We start from the raw sequence: 21,692 nt of genomic DNA on the forward strand, positions 1-21,692 counted from the left end.
CGTTTGTATATCCGAGGTCTTTATAGAGAGAGTACGTCGTAGACGTCGCATCGGACCGATAGATGGCGCCATCGTTCGTTGTAAGTCGCTCCGGCGTCACACCGCCGCGATGTTGGTAGTCCCGTTTTTCCCCACCTGCAACACAAGGCCCCCCTGCGCCCCGACCCGCCACCAGCCACCCACATTGTTTCGTCGAACGCCGAAGTGACCGGTTGTCGCGTATTCCGTTCGAACATTTTTACAGCATGGTGTCTCGAAATTAATCTTTTAGTTTCTATTTCCTTGTTATTTCTGGTCAAACCAGAGTTATTCGTGTTTTTATTTAAAAAGTGGCTTATAACGTTTCGGAATTATGAAATTTTTCAATTTCAATTTCATCCGTCAATTCTTTCTTCCCTTTTAATTTACGCTCGTTCGTCTTGAATAATGAGATATATTATGCCTCGCTAGCGATCATTGTTCGTCTTTCGGGGTTCTCACTATAGAAATGAACGAGCGGTGCTTTATGATTCTACCCACTTTTTTGTAAGAAAGTTCCATGCTGCAAAAATCGTTACCGTTAATCAGTTTTCTTTTTAAACTATTCGCATTTCCGAGACTAAAGTAGGAAGTGTTATCCGCGTATTAAAAGTTTCGCGCGAGAATATAAGCGGTAACGTAGGTAAGTTGCTCCGCCGGGGCCACGTGCTCCGGGGACCACGTGCTTCGCGACCGCGGGCTGCGCGACCTGCGGGCGGCGGCGGCGGCGGCGGCGGCGGCGGCGGAGGGCGCGGTGAAGGAATACCGCGCTCCAAGGAGGTTTGAATTTCTCTGACGAATGGGTGAGCAGATTCATATTATTTTAGAAAGAACATGTTCGGTTTCCGATCCGAGCCACGTGTCGGCGCCGAAACTTATTGTAGCGCTGCGATAGCGCCACTGACCGCGGCAGTGTTGTCCGCCGCGTCGGCGCCGCCGAGGTTGCGTAGAAGTTGCCTCCTCGTTAACGATGGCCATCTCTGCGGTGCCGCCGAACAACGTTGTGGCCGCCGCATAGGCGTCGCGTGCGACGCTGTAAGTATGTCTGCTGCTGCCCCGACGCGAGCGCCGTGCCGTTAGTGATCAGTCGTCAATACGCAGGCTACCAGCGCGGCTACCTTCTGCCCCCGACACAACGCCGCGAGCCTGCTGAAGCTGTCCACCAATATCGCTGGCCGCCACGCTTATGCTGGCGCCTCGATGGTGATGCAGAGCGTTCGTCTGCCGTGACAACGCCGCGATCCTGCTGAAGCTGTCCACCAGTATCGCTGGCCGCCACGCTTATGCTGGCGCCTCGATGGTGATGCAGAGCGTGCGTCTGCCTTGACAACGCCGCGAGCCTGCTGAAGCTGTCCACCAATATCGCTGGCCGCCACGCTTATGCTGGCGCCTCGATGGTGATACAGAGCGTTCGTCTGCCGTGACAACGCCGCGATCCTGCTGACTGTCCACCTGCTATAGCTGTCCACCAGTATCGCTGGCCGCCACGCTTATGCTGGCGCCTCGATGGTGATACAGAGCGTTCGTCTGCCGTGACAACGCCGCGATCCTGCTGACTGTCCACCTGCTGTAGCTGTCCACCAGTATCGCTGGCCGCCACGCTTATGCTGGCGCCTCGATGGTGATGCAGCGAGCTCATCTGCCGTGACTACGCCGCGATCCTGCTGAAGCTGTCCACCAGTATTGCTGGCCGCCACGCTTATGCTGGCGCCTCGATGGTGATGTAGAGCGTTCATATGCCGTGACAACGACGCGACCCTGCCGAAGCTGTCCACCAGTATTGCTGGCCGCCACGCTTATGCTGGCGCCTCAGTGGTGATGCGGAGCGTAATACTGTTAACCGCTGCACAGGCGTCGCAATCCTTCTGCTGCGTCTGCCGTGACAACGCCGCAAGCTACTTGAAGTTTTCCACCGGTGTCGTCGGCCGACACGCTGATGCTGGCGCCTTGATGTCGCCTCGATCGCACGAGGTAAGATTGCAGACGCGGCGACCTTCATCGCGCCACCGAGCGCAATACTGCGGCTGCCGCGAAGGCGTCGCTAATTTTCCTGCCGCGTTTGCCGTGACGACGCCGCGAACTCTGTCGATGCTGTTCACCGATGTAGCTGACTGCCACGCTGGCGCCGGTGCCTCCCGCGCTGACGGCGGCGACCTCGAGAAGGCCACCGAGCACGATACTGCGTGACGCGACAGGGCATCGAGACGCCTTTCGAGCTGACGACGGCCGTCTCAATCTCACCGCCGAACGACCACGAACCACTGTTGCGTCTGCTGCAGTGACAAGCTGGTAAGATTGCTGATGTGGGCCCTTGGTGCTGCTAGCCGCCACGCTGATAACGCCCGTCGCGCCTAAGATGTCACGCTCACCGCGAACACTGTCTTCCGCTACAATGGTGCCACGACCACGACTATCCAGGCTCCGTCTGCTACGGTATCGTTGCAGACTCTGTTGCTGACCAGGCTGATACTTCCCTCCAATGTGACGCCGGGCGCCGCTATCAGCTGACATCCCGTACACTATGGTATCCACTCTTCTCTTTCCAGTTCCCGTGAAGTACGACAGTATTTGTTACACTCTATTTTGACCAAGGACTCCTCCGTCGCCGAAGTGAGAACAGATAAATTCTAAAGATGCTACGTCCTAACGTGGTTTGGACACCCATAGTTGAACGAGGTAAGACGTCAATAACCGGACGAGGAGCCGCACTGCTGCGAGGGTGTCCTGACGATGTTCGCGAGCTATCTAATCGGAGAGGCGCCTCGCGAGACGACCCTGTGATTCCTGTACATCGCTCATTGTGTAGGTCAAAGACATCTTAAAGGTTTGCGCAGTTAAAAAAAAAAAATCTCTTTCAGAATGTTCAGATCTGAATTCGAGCCAGCGTCCTGCATCCTGAGCGTGCGTCTGTTTACCGGGTGGACACCAAAACCGATCGGTAATCTGGCCGCGGGGGTTCCAAGTACACGACGAATTCCTGGAGGCTTGTGGCGCCCCCTGTCCATTCGAGAGATTAACTTATTCGCCGAGCCTCTAATAAACAAATTGGGAAAAATAAACCCGCTTCGCCTTAGTGAACTTGAGATTCCAGCTCAAAGCGAAAGGGGCCAGGAACTCAGGAGGACTTCAGTAGTTATCATCTGGCTCGACTATACTGAATTAATATAGTGCTTGATTCGATCGTAGAACCTGATTTCATCAATTTCACAACTTTCGTGGTCTACAGAGGAAGGTTGCACCGCTGCAGTTTCCAGCATTACCTCGTACAGCTGCCGATAGCTGTAGGCCAATCGCCCCTGTTTTGCTTGCATCTGCAGCCCGATAAGACCTTCAATAATCGGAACATTGTACGAAGTAAAGCTCTTCCGATGGAAAATAATCTTCAACAGGTGGTGGCGCTGGCGACTGTAGTGACATGCAGCCGGATTAAGGTTCGCATAGCACTATATGCTATGCACAGTTCGGTTGTATGTTATGTTATGCTGTACGATGGCAGGACACTACATCTCTTCTGTTACGAGTAACTACGACAGTAACTGCTGACTCCAACAGACTGTCGTACGAGGTCAGTATGCACCCCCTGGGAGCCAAGTAAGTGACCTTCGGTGACCTCGCCTTCTTCTGCTTCGCCCGTCATCGTACCTCTTCGTCTGCGAGAGCCCTGCATTACGCCGTACAACGGTACGTATTAAGCCTCCGCCACACATAAAGCGCATTCCGCTTCGCTAACGCTACGCTATCAGCGCGCTGAATGCGCGTGCATTCCGCTCGCGTCCCGCGCGCGTTGCGCTTGCAATCAGCGCTCGTTAGTTCCCGCTAGCGCCCACTGGGCGCAACGCTAGCGTTTGTGCGGTGCACCGCCATTATTACGCTCCGCCTACGCTCTTAAAGCGCGCATGTGTGGCGGTGTTTTAATTCACCCCTTGACCTGCTACCACGACGTGTTCAGCAACCACCAGCGATGCGACACGGACGTCTCCACCTCTCAGTCTACTCTGTCGACCTTCATTGCACGAAGTAGAAATCCGTCGCATCGGGTTTTGGATTAGGTAATGGATTACCCTAAGAGTCAATGACTGACTTGAAGAAATCGACAGATACCTCCGTCCAGTGTAGTAGCAATCGACAGCGCTCGTACTTTTCATCTTCTAGGCTAGTTTTACCGAGCGATCGGTATCCTCAAATGCCCTCACTAAAAAGAGTTCAGAGTTCAGGAGTCTCGCTTGCAACCGCGCTCGCTTGACGCGAAATAGTCTGATCGAAAATACCAGTATTGTAACAAATAGCCCTTGGGCGCCTGAGTGATGACCTTTTTCTGTGTTTGATATGGACGTAAGACGTTGGACTTTAAATAGTCATATCAAAGCTAATATAATATTTAGATAATTTTTACGAAGGGTTGACAAAAGCAGTATCAATTACGTTACCCTGCTACAGTACAAATAGTTACACTACTTTTACAGTTAATTTCCACACTTTGTGTCTGAAATTGGGTTTATAACCTGATAAAATAACGTGTCTGTTAATAATAATAGTGTATCTAAGGTTTTTGTATCTTGTTCAAGTCAGCCTCGCCTACATCTTTTTTGGTTTTGATCTGCGATGTATAATAATGTCATTTCTCTAACTATTCGCTGACTAAAGCTAAACGTCATCACGAAAATCTCTTTAGGCGTTTCTGGCACCGAGATATTCGCGGATCGAAGGCTATTTCGACTGATACATCTGTCAAATCGGTTCAACAACTGATTCACTTATTCTTCTATGCTATGCCAATAGGGCTACCAAAGGCTTGCGCGCCAGCTGACTCGCCACCAGGAGATAATAAACAGGTCTCTATAAAGACCTCGGATATACAAACGGCACAAATAATATAAAAATTTTACCTTCCAATAAAATTCTTATTATTTTGCCTGGTATATCCGAGGTCTGAGTGATGCCTTCCTGGTAGGCTTAATATACCGTCGGCACTTCTCCTCAACAATGTGGGTGGCTGGTGGCGGGTCGGGGCGCGGGGGGGCCTTGTGTTGCAGGTGGGGAAAAACGGGACTACCAACATCGCGGCGGTGTGACGCCGGAGCGACTTACAACGAACGATGGCGCCATCTATCGGTCCGATGCGACGTCTACGACGTACTCTCTCTATAAAGACCTCGGATATACCAGGCAAAATAATAAGAATTTTATTGGAAGGTAAAATTTTTATATACTCTTGTCACACGGTGTCGGATCGGAATTACACGTCAACGATCTGTTTGAAAAAAAAAATTAAATGCGCGCGAGACCAAAAACTAGTCCCGTTGTAAAACCTGACCAGAAATATATTGTCAGGGGCGCTGTTGTTCTGATGTACGGGGTGCCAGTTCAGATTAGTATGAACAAAATAGTTCTAATGAAATTCCGCAACATGGCGGGTAGTCATCATATATTTCTGCTCAGACTTCATTTAGTAAAAACACAAACTATGTAAACATTGCATTTATTATATTATTCTATAAACATTTATTACCTTAGTCTAAAGGTATAAAATAGTTCTTATCGCTAGTAGGTATTTACAAACAGGCCTATACAAAACATTCATTTACATTCCATAATATTCAAGATGAGGTTTATAGACATTAAAATGCAAAATAAAAATCTGATATTTACCTACAGCTTTATTTTACTAATATTTACAAAGTAATCATGCAATTCATCGCGTCTATACACTACAAAATTCCATAGCAGTCTTCAAGTGACAATTAATAATAAAATCCAATCGCTAAGCAATCAGCAAAAGTTTTAAACTTGATACTTTGATTCAAAATTATGCGATTTAATCTAGTGTGCTTTATACATGATTGATTCGTTTATTTGCTGATTACGACCTCACAACAGCCGCGTCTGCACGCTTTGTTGAATATCAGTTAAAAGTTAAGCAAAGTTCAAAACATTGCATAATCCCTCCTACAGGGAATAAAACGTCGGTTCAATACGTTTTACTCTCTCTTTGAATAATGAGATTAATTATAATGGCGACTCCCTAATTGATCTTGAGGCAAAGTATGCCGAAACCAACTTGAAATTCTTAGAACAAATTAATTTATCCTCATAGAGAATAATTTAATTTGTATAAGCCTTCGGTAATTGTGTCATATACTTGAAAATTTCGACCCTTGCCACCGTGTCCGAATGGCCGAGTGGTTCAGGCATCCGTCGCGATAACGGAGGACGCTGGTTCGAATTCAGCTTTGAACACTTGGAGGCCTCGGTCACTTTTTCTTTGTATATGACATTTATTTCAACTTGAAATATTCTCAAATCGATTTAACTACTTTGGAATTGCATCAAATGCATAATATATTTTGGCCTCTCTCCTTATGTAATGTTGAATGCACTCACACACGATTCCCACAGTTTGACTCTTGTCCACTCACACTTGTCTTATCCTAGTAACAAACAGTATCACGTTTTAAAATGGCCGCTAGCTCTGAGTACGCCTCACCCTCGAATATCACGCTCGACTCTGAAACAAAATTCCTAATTCAAATGTCTCATTTGTAAACTAATATTAGTTTATTTAAAAAAATACAAACAGCTGAAGATTAACCCCCTTATTCAAAAACGTTCAGTAAAGTTATCAAGCCGATAAAGTTCGTTTGTCCCTTTCCGACGTATTGGTGTGATAGAAAGGGACAGACAAACTTTATCGGCTTGATAACTTTAGAGTACGTTTATGAATAAGGGGGCAAAACTACAAAAGTAACACTTATGGAGTTACAGAGTCGCATCTGTTTGAAAGGTCGTCGGTATATGCGACATGGTGTTTGCAGGCGACCATAAGCTACGGTAATTGCTTACTATCGCGCCATAACGGTATTCCACCAGACACAGTTCAGTTTACATTATTTAAATGTAACAGAAGTGTTTTGACGTTTAATTACGCGTAGAGTAACGATCACTTACTCTACGCTTCATTTGACTTTACAGCATTTTGATTGCGACGAAATTACTAAGCCGATCGATTACAGGAAATGAACTAAGAGGAACCTTAATTAAATAGAATAGAGTATTTAATTCCTTTCTACTACACAACAAAAGAGGACAAATAGATAAAGGAATGGACTGGATGGAATGAAATGGATGGCTGCCAGAGCTCAACGCGGGTGCGGTGTGCTGGTGACGGAAGGACCTCCGGAACTAATTTGTTCCGTCTATTGTCCTTTGAGTCGTCGGCAACCCAAACCCTCCTTAGAAACTTGTACACTCCTTTTTGCTGCGTTAAGTACACAGCAAAAAGGAGTGTACAAGTTTCTAATGGGTTGGCAACGCGCAAGTGACACTCCTTGACTTGTAGGCGTCCATAGATGACGGTGACCGCTTTCCACCAGGCGGACCGTATGCTTTTTTGCCACCGACGTAGTATAAAAAAACTCACTATGACCACCTATGGAAAAGTATAAGCTCTTACAGAAATCTTGGTAAAGAAAATTATGTTCAAATCCTTTTATTGAGAAAGGCTAAGATTTCGTTTGTCTCCCGTCTCCCCTTGTGGTGTATGTGTATCTATAGATATATATGTCATGTATCATCCATGTATTGAGTAGTCTGTAAGTTGAGTTTGAACAATAAACACATGTAATCGAGCTCCGTATTTTATTGATATTCCGCCAACCGTACATGGCGACCCTGCCAGTAAGTCAGTGATCAGACCAAATATGTGCGTCGCGAGTGATTCGAAACCGAGACTGGTTGCGGCCTTACTAGAACAGACAGTATTCCAGCCGATAATTTGCATCATCGCAGTCCAACCGTTAGCAGGAAAAGTTTTAGTGTCTAATAACACCAGTGCAACGAAAATTCCAAATGGGTTCTTCAACTTCCACTGAGAAAAAAGAAGAAGTGATAATCGCTCAAACTGCAGCAGGGGGCAGGAACAATGTCGACTTGCAACAATTGAAATTTCATGCCTCCACCACCAACATCATCCTAGCCATTATATTATTCATTGTTTTGCTGACGTTACTTTACGGAATATATAAAATATACCATAAGTGCCACAAGAAGTGGATTCAACGAGAAATCAACCATCACGTCATGTTCAGAAGATCGTTTAGAAGGGATAAGCAGCCAGCAGACGACGACGTCTAGTGCAGGAGGAAATGCAGGAGCAGTGTTAAACAACGGTGTCGTAATAGTGAGTGTTAAATTCACGTAAGGAAAAAAAAAACAGTGTGCTACATAGTGCAATGTGTCCTAGTTATAGTATGTAATGGGGGAAGAACTTTCTAGTGTCTTCGACAGTTTAAAAAAACATAAAGACAATACACAAAAATTAGCAAAAATTAAAAGAACTCCTAATGTGTTGCAAAATACCTTGTTAAAAGCTACTCAATTGTATACACCACACCCTGATGACAAATGGAGAAATAGCAATGCAGTTTAACCCTAATTTGCTTAATTCGGCAAAAAATAATTTCATTTCATTTCGTTCGTAGTTGAAAGCTGTCCCATATTTGATTTGAACACACAAGTTCAAGAGAACACTTTTGACAGAACTTAAGAATTTATTATCAACAAATGTGACAGTCGCGAAGTGTTCGACGCTAGCTGGCATGCTTCCATGTGATCACATCTGGGATAAATGTCACTGCAATTTTTAGGATCTAGTAAAAATACTATTTTATTGCAAGTAACCGTGTTTTTAAATGTACCTATACCGGCATTGCCAATTATGTTACGTAACAGCAGCTGCAGTCGCGGTGACGTCACTACGCTGGCGCACGTACCTCGTCCAGCATGGGCGCGGAGTGGTGCGCGGCGTTGATGATGTCCTGCAGACAGCGGCTGAACTCGTCGATGACGTCACGCACGGGGTCGGGGTCGACGACCGACAGCTCGGTGTTGCTGGGCTCGGCGGCGGCCGCGATCAGGCACTGCGTCACCGCCTCGATCACTTCCGTCGTCATGAAGCTGCAAATATTATCAAATTAGAAACTTGTAAGCGGTGCTCGACTATAGTAACCGCTACTCGTGTTGTTCATGCATTTGAAGATGGAGACTATTAGGTTCTCAGAAATATGTCAAGGGAATGACTAAAAATATGGTCAACGTATTCGTAAATATTGTCATATTTCACATTTTCGTTAGTAACATTCTTTTGAAAAAACTATCGAGGGTATCAGGCTTGGATTTAGACCCGGGCACTTCGTATGGCCCTTGGAATTAATTCTTGTAGCCACTTAAATTTCATTTCATTTATTTCGTTGTAATTTATCAGGGCACCCTTCTTCATTGTCAGCATCTAAGCCCAGATGGAAACATATGCATGCAAAAATATTAAAAAAAAATGTAGGTAAGTATTGAAGCCAGTTAATGATGAAATAGCGGGTGATAGAAATGTATGGAAGAGGAAGACATGCCGCGCCGACCCCGAGCGCCTGGGACAAGGGCAGGAGGAGGATGAGGAAGTATTGGAGTGTTACTTGATGTGCGGCAGCGCCTGCGGGCGGAACACGGCGTCGCGGCGCTCGCGGCGGCGCGCCAGCGACTCCTCCACGTTGCGGCAGCCCACGCACTTGCACATCGCCGTGCACGCGATCTTCGCCTGAGGACCCACATATTACAACATATGAGACGCGACTTCCCAAAAATTAAACTTTTATTTTGTTTTGTATTAGCTGCACATTCGACCTTTGTAACCGAACGGCAAAAGCAGGTAAAGGTATATGCTACAATGGATGATCCGAATCGCGTTTCAGTTATTAAACCTATTTTTAAATTAAAGGAAAAATGTGAAAATTCATACCTCTTACAGGACTCGAACCTGCGACAGACTGCTTTGCCGGAGCAGTCGCTATGACCGACTTAGCCACGGAGGCCTACTGGATGCGTGCAAATCTTTCCATGCCTTCCCTCAATAACTAAACGCCTTAGTGCGTTTTCACATTATCCGATCCGATATCGAATGTAGGACCAATATCCCATATATTTATGCCGCCATCTTTAATTTTTACCTTTGAAATCCTTACTAAATCCGATATCTGATCGAATAATGTGAAAAAGCTCTTAGGGTGGTGTATTTTTTCTATAATTTAAAAATATGTAGTATCGCTCGCAAACGTTTCTACATGATAATAAAATCGTTTTAAAAACGGTTAAGGCTGCTTTCAAAAAAAACGTCAAAAGAATGTAAAATTGATAGTTTTAGTCGGTGAAATACTACACTTTCCGTTATCCAATAGATTCATTTAATTCAAGTTCCAGTTAGAGCATCTTATTATCTTGATTTTTATAAGACTGGATTTTTGAAAACTAACTCACTAAATTAATTATGAATTTTTCTCTAATGCACGTTTAGAAAAACGCACGTATAGAGCTGAATCAGTCGATCTTATTTGTAAAATTTGGACAATTTTGAATATTAAAACGGGTAAATTTATAATTCGTATATCCTGTACCACAATCATTTCAGACTAGATTTTTATTTTAAGTTTTTGAAAAAGAGTAAACTAGCCTAAGGCGAATTCAATTTTTTTCAGAAATTACCTAAAATTAAGTGACAATTTCTTTGAAAATCTACATCACATCGAAGTAAGTTTTGTACTAAATTAATCTGCAACGTTTACTTAAATTGCTGTTATGCCTTAGTGATTATAAATTGCTATTATTGATTTTTGCCAATTTTTTTAAAACGAGCCTTCACCGGTACAATTATTACCACTTTTGGACATTTTCTCATATTTTGTTAGACCAAGTAGAAAAAGTCCTATAATGTGATATATATTTATAAACTACTCGCAAAGCCCTTTAATTTGATACCACACACGGTATGATCGAGCGCTCGGTTGCGATTTCACTATTTTTAACACGAAAGCCCTCTTAAAAAATTGGTTAAAATAATGAGTAGCGTACCTCGTAACACTCGCAGTAGTTCTTGAGGCAGCCGCTGCGCTTGCAGTTGCAGCCCTTGTTGTGGCGCCGCACGATCTCCGGCCCGCCGCTCTTCGCCTTGCCGATCTTTGGCCTGCAGATAAATGTTAGCTTAGTTCTTAACCTTCTTATAATTCTACCACCTGTTTAGGCTTTTCTAGAACTTTCTTTCATTTCTTTAATAATCCGAACCTCTCATACCTAGAATTAAATTTGTGCTTGCAAGTATGTATCATCAAAGCATAAAATCATTGTGTTATTCTCAACGACCGACGCAGTGACAGTGACAGCTGATGTCCACGAGGGTTCATTAAATAACTTTTCATCTTTCATTTTGGTAATTTACATTAAAGCCGTGACAGAACTGCCGTTGGTAGTGAGGACAGCTCGGAACATGATTGGACAAGACACCTGAAGGCGTTGGGGTTCCTGTAGAGACAGCCGCGGATGGCCTTCTGGCGCAGCTCCTCGTACTCCAGGTTGTTGTGGCAGTTGTTGCAGTTGCAGCGGTGGCAGAACTGCCGTTGGCAGTGAGGACAGCTGTGGATGTCCACAGCTTCCACCAGCCACCTTCAGGTGACTTGTTCAGCCATGTGGCTGAACAAGTCACCTGAAGGCGTTGGGGTTCCTGTCGAGACAGCCGCGGATGGCCTTCTGGCGCAGCTCCTCGTTCTCCAGGTTGTTGTGGCAGTTGTTGCAGTTGCAGCGGTGACAGAACTGCCGTTGGCAGTGAGGACAGCTGTGGACATGGCTGAACAAGTCACCTGAAGGCGTTGGGGTTCCTGTCGAGACAGCCGCGGATGGCCTTCTGGCGCAGCTCCTCGTTCTCCAGGTTGTTGTGGCAGTTGTTGCAGTTGCAGCGGTGACAGAACTGCCGTTGGCAGTGAGGACAGCTGTGGACATGGCTGAACAAGTCACCTGAAGGCGTTGGGGTTCCTGTCGAGACAGCCGCGGATGGCCTTCTGGCGCAGCTCCTCGTTCTCCAGGTTGTTGTGGCAGTTGTTGCAGTTGCAGCGGTGACAGAACTGCCGTTGGCAGTGAGGACAGCTGTGGACATGGCTGAACAAGTCACCTGAAGGCGTTGGGGTTCCTGTCGAGACAGCCGCGGATGGCCTTCTGGCGCAGCTCCTCGTTCTCCAGGTTGTTGTGGCAGTTGTTGCAGTTGCAGCGGTGGCAGAACTCGCCGTTGGCGAAGCAGTCGCAGTACAGCTTGAGGCACTGCGATTTGGTGCAGTTGCAGGCTTTGCGCGGCCGCATTCCCAGATCTGTTGACATTAGGTCTGTGAAGAAACAGATTATTTAGAAAAATGCCAATAGGTTGTATAGTAAATTATTGCTATTAGTAATTCGTGTATATTTCAAATTTTAATGTATAGTCAACCAATTGGAGCCGCTCTACAACCATGGCAAAATGACAAGCAATAAGAGATTTCTTACAATCTGATTTATAACGTCACTATGACGTAGTTCTATAGTGGCCTAGGGTTCCAACTGTACTGTACTGTACTTAATCGTGCTACACATGTAAAAATGTTTTCTACTGAGTGCGCCTCAGGTTTAGAGGCGTTGATGCTAGGATGCTCCATTTTTTACGGATTTAAAAATAGATTATCAATGTGAATTTGTGATGTATTTGAATTATTGTCTTCCTAAGTTAACCAATTTCAATAATCCATACTAATATTATAAATGGGAAAGTGAGTCTGTGTCTGTTTGTCCGCCTTTCACGGCAAAACGGAGCGACGAATTGTCGCGATTTTTTAAGTGGAGATAGTCGAAGGGATGGTGAGTGACATAGGCTACTTTTTGTATCTTTCTAACGCGAGCGAAGCCGCGGGCAAAAGCTAGTCTTTAATATATTACACAAATACCTATGTGGATTTCAAGAATTAAGATACCCACAGCCTGTGGATCACAGTTGTGAATATTACAGCAGGTTTAAATATGTTTGTTACCGCTCTCCGAGGGTACAGGCTGCGGCGTGGGCGGCGCCTGGTACGAGTTGAAGGTCTGGTTCAGGGTCTGCATGTCGAAGTTGTGGAAACCCTTCCCGTCATCCTAAAATAATTTATCAAAAATAAGAGATCAATTTAAATTTAATTGATTAAATGTTGAGGATGCATAATCTATTTATAAAAAATCTCGTCAAAGGATTTCCCGTTCACTCAAATAGATTCAAGCCACATATTTTGACTGAAGTTTGACATATTTTGAGTGGCGCTTGGCCTACATGAGATTTGATTACTTTTTGAGCGAGTAGAGAGTCAAGTACTCTTTTTTTTTTCAATATTTTATATGAAAATGTTTTGTACCCTGACAGTGAAATCATCAGGCAGTATCTCCTGCGGCTTCAGGTAGTTGGGGATGACGATGAGCGGCTCCAGGGACTCCGGGGTGGCTTCAGGGCTGTTGGACCGGGAATCTTCTTCGCTCTGTAAAATTGACAGTTGCTAACATAATATGAAACGAATTTTTATTTCCATTAATCATGAGCCTACAACACGGTCACGGTGTCGTATGTGATTTGTTATAATAAATAAACGAAGAAGCGCGTAAACGAAATCGAATTTTGTCGGGTAAACTAGCTAATATTTGTAATTTTTTTACGCGTTACGTCATTATTCATTAACGTAACCGCAATCGATTTCAAATTGTAAGTTTTCGATGACGGTTAAGCTAGGAACACACTATGCGGACGTCCGCGGTCGCGCGACCGATCAGCGCGCACGGTCTTCGGAACGCGGCTTCGGCCGACCAAAACATCCAGCGAGCCAGATTTCGATCGGACGTCCGGGCGCTCGAGGCCACGTCCACGACCGACGTTCGCACGGTCGAGCGGAAAATTTGTCGGGAACGACAAATCCCTCGTCGCCACCCGTGGCGAAATAAAAGAATAGTAACAAGGATGAAGCTGACCTGCTGCCGCTCGAACTCCACTTGTACTTCTGGTCTGGGCTGCTGCGCGTCGTCCCGCTGCGCCTGCCGCAGCAGGTCCCGCAGGCCCGCCTTGGAGTCCTCCGCGTCCTCGGCTCTGTCGGCCGCGGCGGCGGCGGCCGGGGCGGCCGGGGCGGGCGAGCGCGGCGCCAGCAGGCTCTGCAGGGGCCGCGCGCTCGTAGACTGCTAATCATATAACATTTATATTTTGACAATTCCGCTACTCGATACTCATAAATAAATAAATATTATAGGACATTCTTACACAGACGAATTCACATTCTATTCGTACGATAAACTTTATAGACGTGCGTATAATAGTATTTGATCCGACTAGCGTTTAAGTGAGGTCCACCCCGAGCCACCGCCGGCCCCCGGCCGGCGCCCCGCGCCCCCGCTATATGCCTTAAAGGCTTCCTATCGATGCTTTAAGAGCTATAAGGGAACGTACCCAAACTACGTGACCATCCATATTTGTGCCATTCTTTGCCCCCCTCCCACCCTCTGAGTGACCAAACGTAGTATATGCCAAGTAGGGTTTTAAAGATCTATGCACGACACTGTAAATGACGAATAACACTACGGGAGTAGAAAAAACGCATTTTCTTATTCATCTTACTATGCTCCGGAGCATAAAGCGAAGTTGTATATTACACTTGTTCGCTTAGTAATAAATTTCAAAATCCCCCAACCGACAAGGATAATTTTCTTACAACTCGTGTCAACCGACACGACCTAAATTGGATACACATTATTATGTAATAAAAATGGTGCAACTCACGGTGGCGGCTCTTGCGGGCGCCGAGCCGACGGGCGCGATGCGCACCAGCTTCTGCTGCGCCCGCGCCGGCGCCGCGCTCACTGCAACACGACACGTCATCAACAAGGGCAAGACCTCACTACACTACACGCTCATATTGGGCGTGCAGCGTGCACATCAAACAATTCAAACTCATACTGTCATGAGTCGATACTGCATAATTTGTACGCGCTCTCGAACGCTCCGCTACGAGCGTCCACTCAGGCCGTACACTTAGGTTCAGTAATTATTAATTTCGGTCTTTATTAATCTGCATCTTTTGCATGTATCATTTTGCTAAAATAATCTCTTCTGTTACCTAAATTAAAACACTATAAAACACAAAGAAATCAATTTAAGATAAACAAAATTCATGTGTCGCTTTTATAATACTGCGTAATGTGGAACAGTTTGTTCAAAAATTGCGTTGATAATTTTATAAAAAGAATGATTATAGTTCGTAAATTCAATGTTTAAATTTCTCAATGTTATATGTTGCAAACAGACTTCTCAATGTTTGTATTTATGTTAGCGTTTGTTTTAAATAAAAGTAAAAACTTACGTTTATTGACATTGATAGATGAAGTGGACCCGGAAATGACAAGAGGTGGAGGCTGATTGCTCTGCACCTTCTCGGCGGCCATTTGAAGCACATTGCCTACGCAACATATTTTGTATGAATGACTATAATAGCTTCACAACTTCATAATTTTTTTTTGTAAAAAAAAAAAAAAACTTCTATCCAGTGTGTAGCGGCTTCAAAATTGTATAGGAGCGTGGTCATTGCAATCTACTATTACTACCATGACAGTAGTATTCTCCATAGTAGCCATAGTGCAGCGGAGCCTGACGGGGTCGCAGTGAGTTACCTTTAGCGTCGGTGAGCATGACAGCCTTGGGCGGCGCGGGCTTGAGGCGCGCGGCCGCGCTCGCCGCCGAGCCGGCGCCGCTCGTCACCAGCCGGATGTACTGGATCTGAAACAGAAACTGATTGTAAGCACCCAGACCTTTATTGTCTAATTTCTTAATGTTCATTAAATAGTACGGTGGATAAATTAAAATGCTCCTAACTCTGACCCTAGTGAAATGAAGTCTATCCCGCGGAGCTAAGGTGTAAAAGAGCAAAAGAAGGCGCCACACTTGTACTCCATTTTAATAAGGCCACCGAATATGATCGATAATAAAATTCAGCAGAAAAAAATCCTCACTGAAAAATCTTTGACATTCATACAAATATTTTTTAGACTAATAATAGTGATTTGTTTTACGAGGAGGCAAAGTTGTTAAACAAACTTTGCCTCCGAGCGAAACACAAAATTTTTCACCACACCAATACGAACAAAATACTGACTATAAAACATGAAACTAAATCAAATCCCATCAATTTATCCAATATTTATGATTCAAAATCATCAATTATAGGAAATTTCTGCCAGTCAGCTTAAGACATCAGTGGGCGTAGCACAATAGTTCGATAATCTTTATCGTATCGGTGCGTCCCTATCCCACTTACAAATAGTGCGAAAAGGATGGCCTGACGTTTTATCGTTTATCACGCGACCAAGCATGGTCATGCCTACCAGGTTAAAATTTGTAAGCTTAATTTACTGTAGTAATATAAGTGTCTTATCTATATTTTGAATAGTTCTCAGTGAGAGCGTCTTAGGAGGTAGGTGCACATCTCTTGAACTGTGTATATCGTATCTAATGTAATTTTGTTTGTGCTTACTTCTGTTGTGTCTCCAATAAAGAAAATAATTGTATGAAATTACTTTGCACTCTTGTGGATAAAATGCAATTTTGCTATCTGTTTTCGAATAGCAAAGTAAGCCTTCTAACAGTTGGTTTGGTGAAAAACAAATTAAATCATAATTTAATATTAGCTAAAACGACATTATTTACACTTACGCCTTTGCCTGGAACGTTAATTTGATGTAGCTGCGTTCTCTGGCCTTGTATAGTAATATTACCATCCTTATTGACCTAAAAACAACATTTTGCATTAAAATTCATGTCCTTCTACAAGGAATACAAGTCTACTTGAGATAAAACTTAATATATTTAGTTCACCTGAGGAGTTTTAGGTGGAGCGGTAGTTTTGAGAATCACATTTTGTGAGGGAGCTGCAGTGATGACAACTTTCTTTGTACCCCCTGAAAACAAAGTAAATGTTATAAGGCATTGTTACCTTCGATAAACAGGAACTTATTTGAATAACAAGTGTAAGGTACGGCGGGACAAGTATCGACTGGGGGGCAATTGTAACTGATCCAATTTTTTTTTTTTTCATTATTACACTGTCAAGTTGAGTTCGACGTGTGTCCACTGAACACGCGTGCCATAATTATATTTAACCAGTGGACACTAATGAAAATGCAAACATTGTAAAACATAAAACAATGGACCAGTTTCATTTGACTCCCAGTCGAAATGGCCCCGATGTACCTTAGACCTTAACTCATCATGATATATAAATTAACGAATGTTACCTGTTTGTGACGTCGGAACAAGTTTGGCGGTGGTGGGTGATTTGATTTCGACGATGTGTTGCTTTTTCGTTATCCGCACCGTCTGTTTCGTAGGCGACGCCACGAGAACCTATAAAAATGCAGGCGTGACATAAAAATCATTATTTCAGGGTTTTAGTAACTACATCACATTCGTCCAATCCAATGAGCATTTTTTTTACGTGCGTGGGTGCCTATTGTACGTTTTTATAATCCACAAACGGAGTGGCAGCTGACGTTTATTTCATTACACATCGCAAATACCACTTAGAGAATTTTCGCCCAGGATTATAGTTAATCTCATTTTACTATGGGAAATATTCCCACACAAGAACATTTTTCGTAGAAGTAGGAGAATGTTTCCGAGATAGGCATAACTATACTCGGGAATCGGCATGCTATTGGGTATGTGGTTCGGGGGTAAATAAATGATAATCCCAACTTTCAAGGGTAAAATGTCCATCTAATCTATAGATTTGAGCAGCCTACCTTGTTGGGCATGGAGATGGGCACGGTTTTCTGCGTCATGGTGACGAAGCGGGCCTGCGGCGCCGACGACACTAGTTTCGTGATCACCGCCGGCTGGTTCGACGGGTCGCTACCCTGCCCTGAAATATAACAAACAGTTTATAAAAATACTCTACTCATGTTGTCACTTTAGTGGTGCAAGTGCTACAATTCTTTGTACGAATTCACAAATCTTGCTATCAATTACACATCTGACGATACCAAATTTATAAAAACCTATTTTATGACACTAACTCTTCCCCATAGGTAATAGGTATCCTGGTATGAGGCTATTTGGACTTTTTAGAAGCGTGATGTCCGTAATAAATGGAAATGATTTTTCAGGCTGAAGTCCTGTGCTATGCTACCATAATATTGTAAAATAAATAGCCACTTATGAATTTTGATAATTTTCTGTATACTTATACCTCAAGCAGTTAAATACAATCAAAAGCTAACAAAAACAGGACCAATGGAGTCATCACGTCACGATTGGGAGGTCTCACAATGTGATTAAATTACCAATCTGATACTGGGTACAAACCTTGTATGATGAATTTTGTTAGCACTGGCTTTGCTCCAGATATATTTTTTGTAGTTATTAGTTGTGCCTGCAAAAAAAAAAAGTTACATCGCTAAACATCTTCTGAATTTATATAAAAATGTGTTTTGCAAGTTATAGAGGACCTTTAGATGATACGGCATAAGTGATAAGCCCCTGACACTAGCTTTTTCAGTATTTTTTTTGCAATTCCAGCAGTGGTGAGGCTTATATTATGATAAAAGTTATATACTTATAAAAGAATTTATGTGATTTTATGAAACATTACCTGATCATTTGGGTTGGCTCTTATATACTGTATGTTGGAAACTCCACTTGGGGCTGCCACCAGTTTGAGCTTCTGGTTGGTGCCAGGAACCATGACCAGCTGCTTGCCTATTTGAGCTGAAAATTGACATTGAAAGTTAAATATAACCCTGCAAAATATTTTTAATTGAGCAACTAACACTTTACTTTGCAGAACGAGGACAGAACAGAATTAAAAAAAAATAATAATCTATGGAATTACACGCAAAATAGGCGCAAGACGTCGAGTTGCGGATTACAATACAATACAATTTATGGAATTAAAAACAATAAAAGTTGTGTTTTTTTTTGTTTTTTAAACTTATAATACTAGGTAACAAAAATTATTAACTAACCCAACACAGTCTTTCCTTGCGTAGCCCCAGTGACGCTGGCGATGGAGACTTTCTTGACAAGCTGCGGGGGCCTCGCTGAGGCCAGGGTCAGCGGCTTGAGTCCGAGCGGCTTTGGCACCGGCTTGGGCGCGATGGCCACCTGCCGAGGCATTGCGTGCACCACTACGGATTCCTTCTTGGCTGCGATGCGTTGCGGTATGGCCGCCTAAAACCAATACATTCGTAATAAATATTTCTGACCTATTTTCGTTTATAAATACATTACATTGATTTTTACTACTGTACAGATAAGACGCAACTCATTTTAATGACCAATAAAACCAGTTCAGCCTGAACAAGCTATGTTGTTGAAGCCAATTTTAAAAATATATAGAACTCGAATTTCCTTTTCCTTAATGTTCCTGAATTATTATATTCTAAAAAATTAGTTAGCGAAACATTGTATTCATTTAGCAATCAGTGCTATCATAATAAAATATATAAATAAAAGAAAAATTATGATCTCCCACTTTTAATTCTACACATATTTTCCACATTTATTTAAGACATAGTGCCATTGATTTCTGTTTATCCCAGGGCTGTCCCATTTCAAAATTACAAATACTGACAGTCTTGTGCTAGGATTAGGCACTGGTCCCACAGCAAGCTAGTTAGCTACAAACTATTGGCTATAAAATCGAACTAAAGATAAGCACCATGCAAATAAAAGAGACACGGCGATTTTGAAGGCTCACCGCTGGGCGAGTAACTATAAACATTGCCATGTGTCTTTTATTTACTCGGGAGTGATTATCTTTTATCTGTTTATATGGCTGATAGCTCATCTCAGCTTACTAGCTCGCGGTGGCACCAGTGCCATAGAACCCAAAAGAAAAGGAAGACTAGCTAACTTCATTCCTACTTACTGACAGATTCTGTTTGCGTGGGTGCTGTGATTCGCCATTCTCTATTACCTTGACTGAAATTATTTTTGGCTGCTGCACTTGCTGAGGTTTTATTTCAACGGGTGCAGTGGAAGTGAATACTTGCTGATCAAATGGCATGTCTAGCAATGTATCTGCTTGTGACATGGGCTGTTCCTGCAAACATGGACTAATTTATACTACTGTTTCAATTACACACATTGACGACCGGTTTGGCGCAGTCGGTAATGACCCTGCCTGCTGCGTCGCGGTCCCGGGTTCTAATCCCGGTAAGGGCATTTATTTGTGTGATGAGCACAGATATTTGTTCCTGAGTCATGGATGTTTTCTATGTATATAAGTATTTAATATATTATATATATCGTTGTCTGAGTACCCACAACACAAGCCTTCTTGAGCTTACTGTGGGCCTCAGTCAATCTGTGTAAGATTGTCTTATATATAATATTAATTTATTTTAAATATTTATATATTTACACATTACTAAAATTATAAGAACTTGTTACTTTATGTCTGTGTGTCAATTTGGTCCGTCTTTGTTAAGTCATCATGAGAGCTTGTAATATACTGCACGCACATTTAAATATTTTGATTATAATAAGGATTTAAACCCAATAAAGCAATAATATTGGTGATCACACAATACAAAGCATCTTGACCTTGAAGACTATATTGGCCTTGACAGACATCATACATATTATATGAATACAATTAGTGACCAATAACATGACATTATAGATACATACACTGGAGACTACAGTTGTGTTGGCACCAGTGTGATCATCATGATGCTGAAAATCTTGAAGATTAAACTGGTCATCGGAATAGCCTGAAATGTAATAAAATATTACATTTACACCCGATGTGTAACATTTGGATAAAGATTATAAGACTATATGTATTGGATAAATAATTAGACATGATTTCACTCATTTTTAATCATACCAAATGAAAGGAGTTTTTTTTTTAATTATGATGTTTCATTTCTTTCACTGTAAAATCAAGTATAAATACAGTAGGAAATTGAAAAACAATTGTAGCATGCTTAAAAAATCCGTACAGCTGTAGAAATTACCAATAATTTGTTCATTCTCCGCATCCATCAGCATTGGTTGTTCCTCAATGGATTCAAACTCCATTGGCATGTTGGCTTCATGCGAGTGTGCATCAAGTGAAATGTCTGCTTGGCTGACCACAACATCTCCAGGGGGCTCAAAGTCCACCTTTAAATTATAACAATTCACTTCATTAATATACATATTACTTGTTCAGAAAGATACAAAGGAAACATTGTTAGTTTGAAATGTAGATGTCAAAATAGATATATTTCTGGTTTAATGTTGCCTAAAAGGGTTATATTTAGTCATGCAATTCACATATATTACAGCAAACACTGATAAAATAGGTCTACGCCGGCGGCACCTCAACAATAATACGGAAAAGTGATAAACACAACCAAAACAACTTCAATACTCACTCCCATAGCGCTGTCCAAATTCAGTGAGTCATCCAAATTGTGATCCATTTTGAAGTAAATATATTTCTCACTTCACACTGAGATTTTAACAACACTTTTCGGGTCAACACCATGCATAATACATCAAAAATCCTCTTACAATTTTGAGTTCAAACGAGGCCGCCATTTTAAATTGTCAAATTTCTGAAGTCCCTCGCAAAGTCGCCACGGTTGAAAACAAATTGTCACAAACTTAAACAATTATTTACGGCACTAAAATGGAAAATAATGTATTGCTTTCAGTCACGCACTTGAATGCTATTATAAACTTGTAATTGTCAAAGATTTTCCACGTCTAATCAATACATGAAAGAAAATATCAACATAAAACTGCACAAATCCCGATGGCGCTTCTTTCAATTTTATACGGATGT

At 43.0% G+C, this 21,692-nt stretch overlaps 1 protein-coding gene across 4 annotated transcripts; it reads right to left on the reverse strand.

Annotated features, from left to right (window-relative positions):
- Nucleotides 1-5,463: 5,463 nt before the first annotated feature.
- Nucleotides 5,464-21,670, reverse strand: LOC125231186 (protein lin-54 homolog). Of its 4 annotated transcripts, none has more exons than XM_048136555.1 (22): nt 21,280-21,670; nt 20,878-21,025; nt 20,549-20,631; nt 19,833-19,958; nt 18,880-19,084; nt 18,507-18,622; nt 18,221-18,287; nt 17,659-17,777; nt 17,152-17,260; nt 16,733-16,815; nt 16,571-16,645; nt 15,532-15,637; nt 15,225-15,320; nt 14,645-14,724; nt 13,846-14,049; nt 13,242-13,361; nt 12,885-12,987; nt 12,002-12,209; nt 10,912-11,023; nt 9,483-9,604; nt 8,787-8,970; nt 5,464-6,523 (listed from the first exon to the last, which is right to left on the reverse strand). In XM_048136555.1, the coding sequence occupies exons 1-22, from the start codon at nt 21,325-21,327 to the stop codon at nt 6,512-6,514; spliced, it is 2,526 nt and encodes an 841-aa protein (XP_047992512.1). In that variant the 5' UTR covers nt 21,328-21,670; the 3' UTR covers nt 5,464-6,511. The 4 variants fall into 4 exon arrangements, with proteins under 4 accessions (XP_047992512.1, XP_047992510.1, XP_047992511.1 ...); XM_048136553.1 differs by having other exon boundaries at nt 13,846-14,046; nt 19,785-19,958; XM_048136554.1 differs by having other exon boundaries at nt 12,002-12,194; nt 19,785-19,958.
- Nucleotides 21,671-21,692: the final 22 nt, after the last annotated feature.

Source organism: Leguminivora glycinivorella, chromosome 11, assembly GCF_023078275.1.
Source record: "Leguminivora glycinivorella isolate SPB_JAAS2020 chromosome 11, LegGlyc_1.1, whole genome shotgun sequence".
Classification (NCBI taxonomy): domain Eukaryota; kingdom Metazoa; phylum Arthropoda; class Insecta; order Lepidoptera; family Tortricidae; genus Leguminivora; species Leguminivora glycinivorella.

What these genes read in the sequence shown, in the direction of transcription:
- LOC125231186 (XM_048136552.1), bottom strand. Translation starts at nt 21,327, where the DNA reads ATGGATCACAATTTGGATGACTCACTGAATTTGGACAGCGCTATGGGA. An exon ending in ACACAACTGTAGTCTCCAGT is followed by an intron (nt 19,959 to 20,548) that starts GTATGTATCTAT and finishes CCATGTTTGCAG; the next exon opens with GAACAGCCCATGTCACAAGC. An exon ending in CAGGCGCTGCCGCACATCAA is followed by an intron (nt 8,971 to 9,482) that starts GTAACACTCCAA and finishes TAATATTTGCAG; the next exon opens with CTTCATGACGACGGAAGTGA.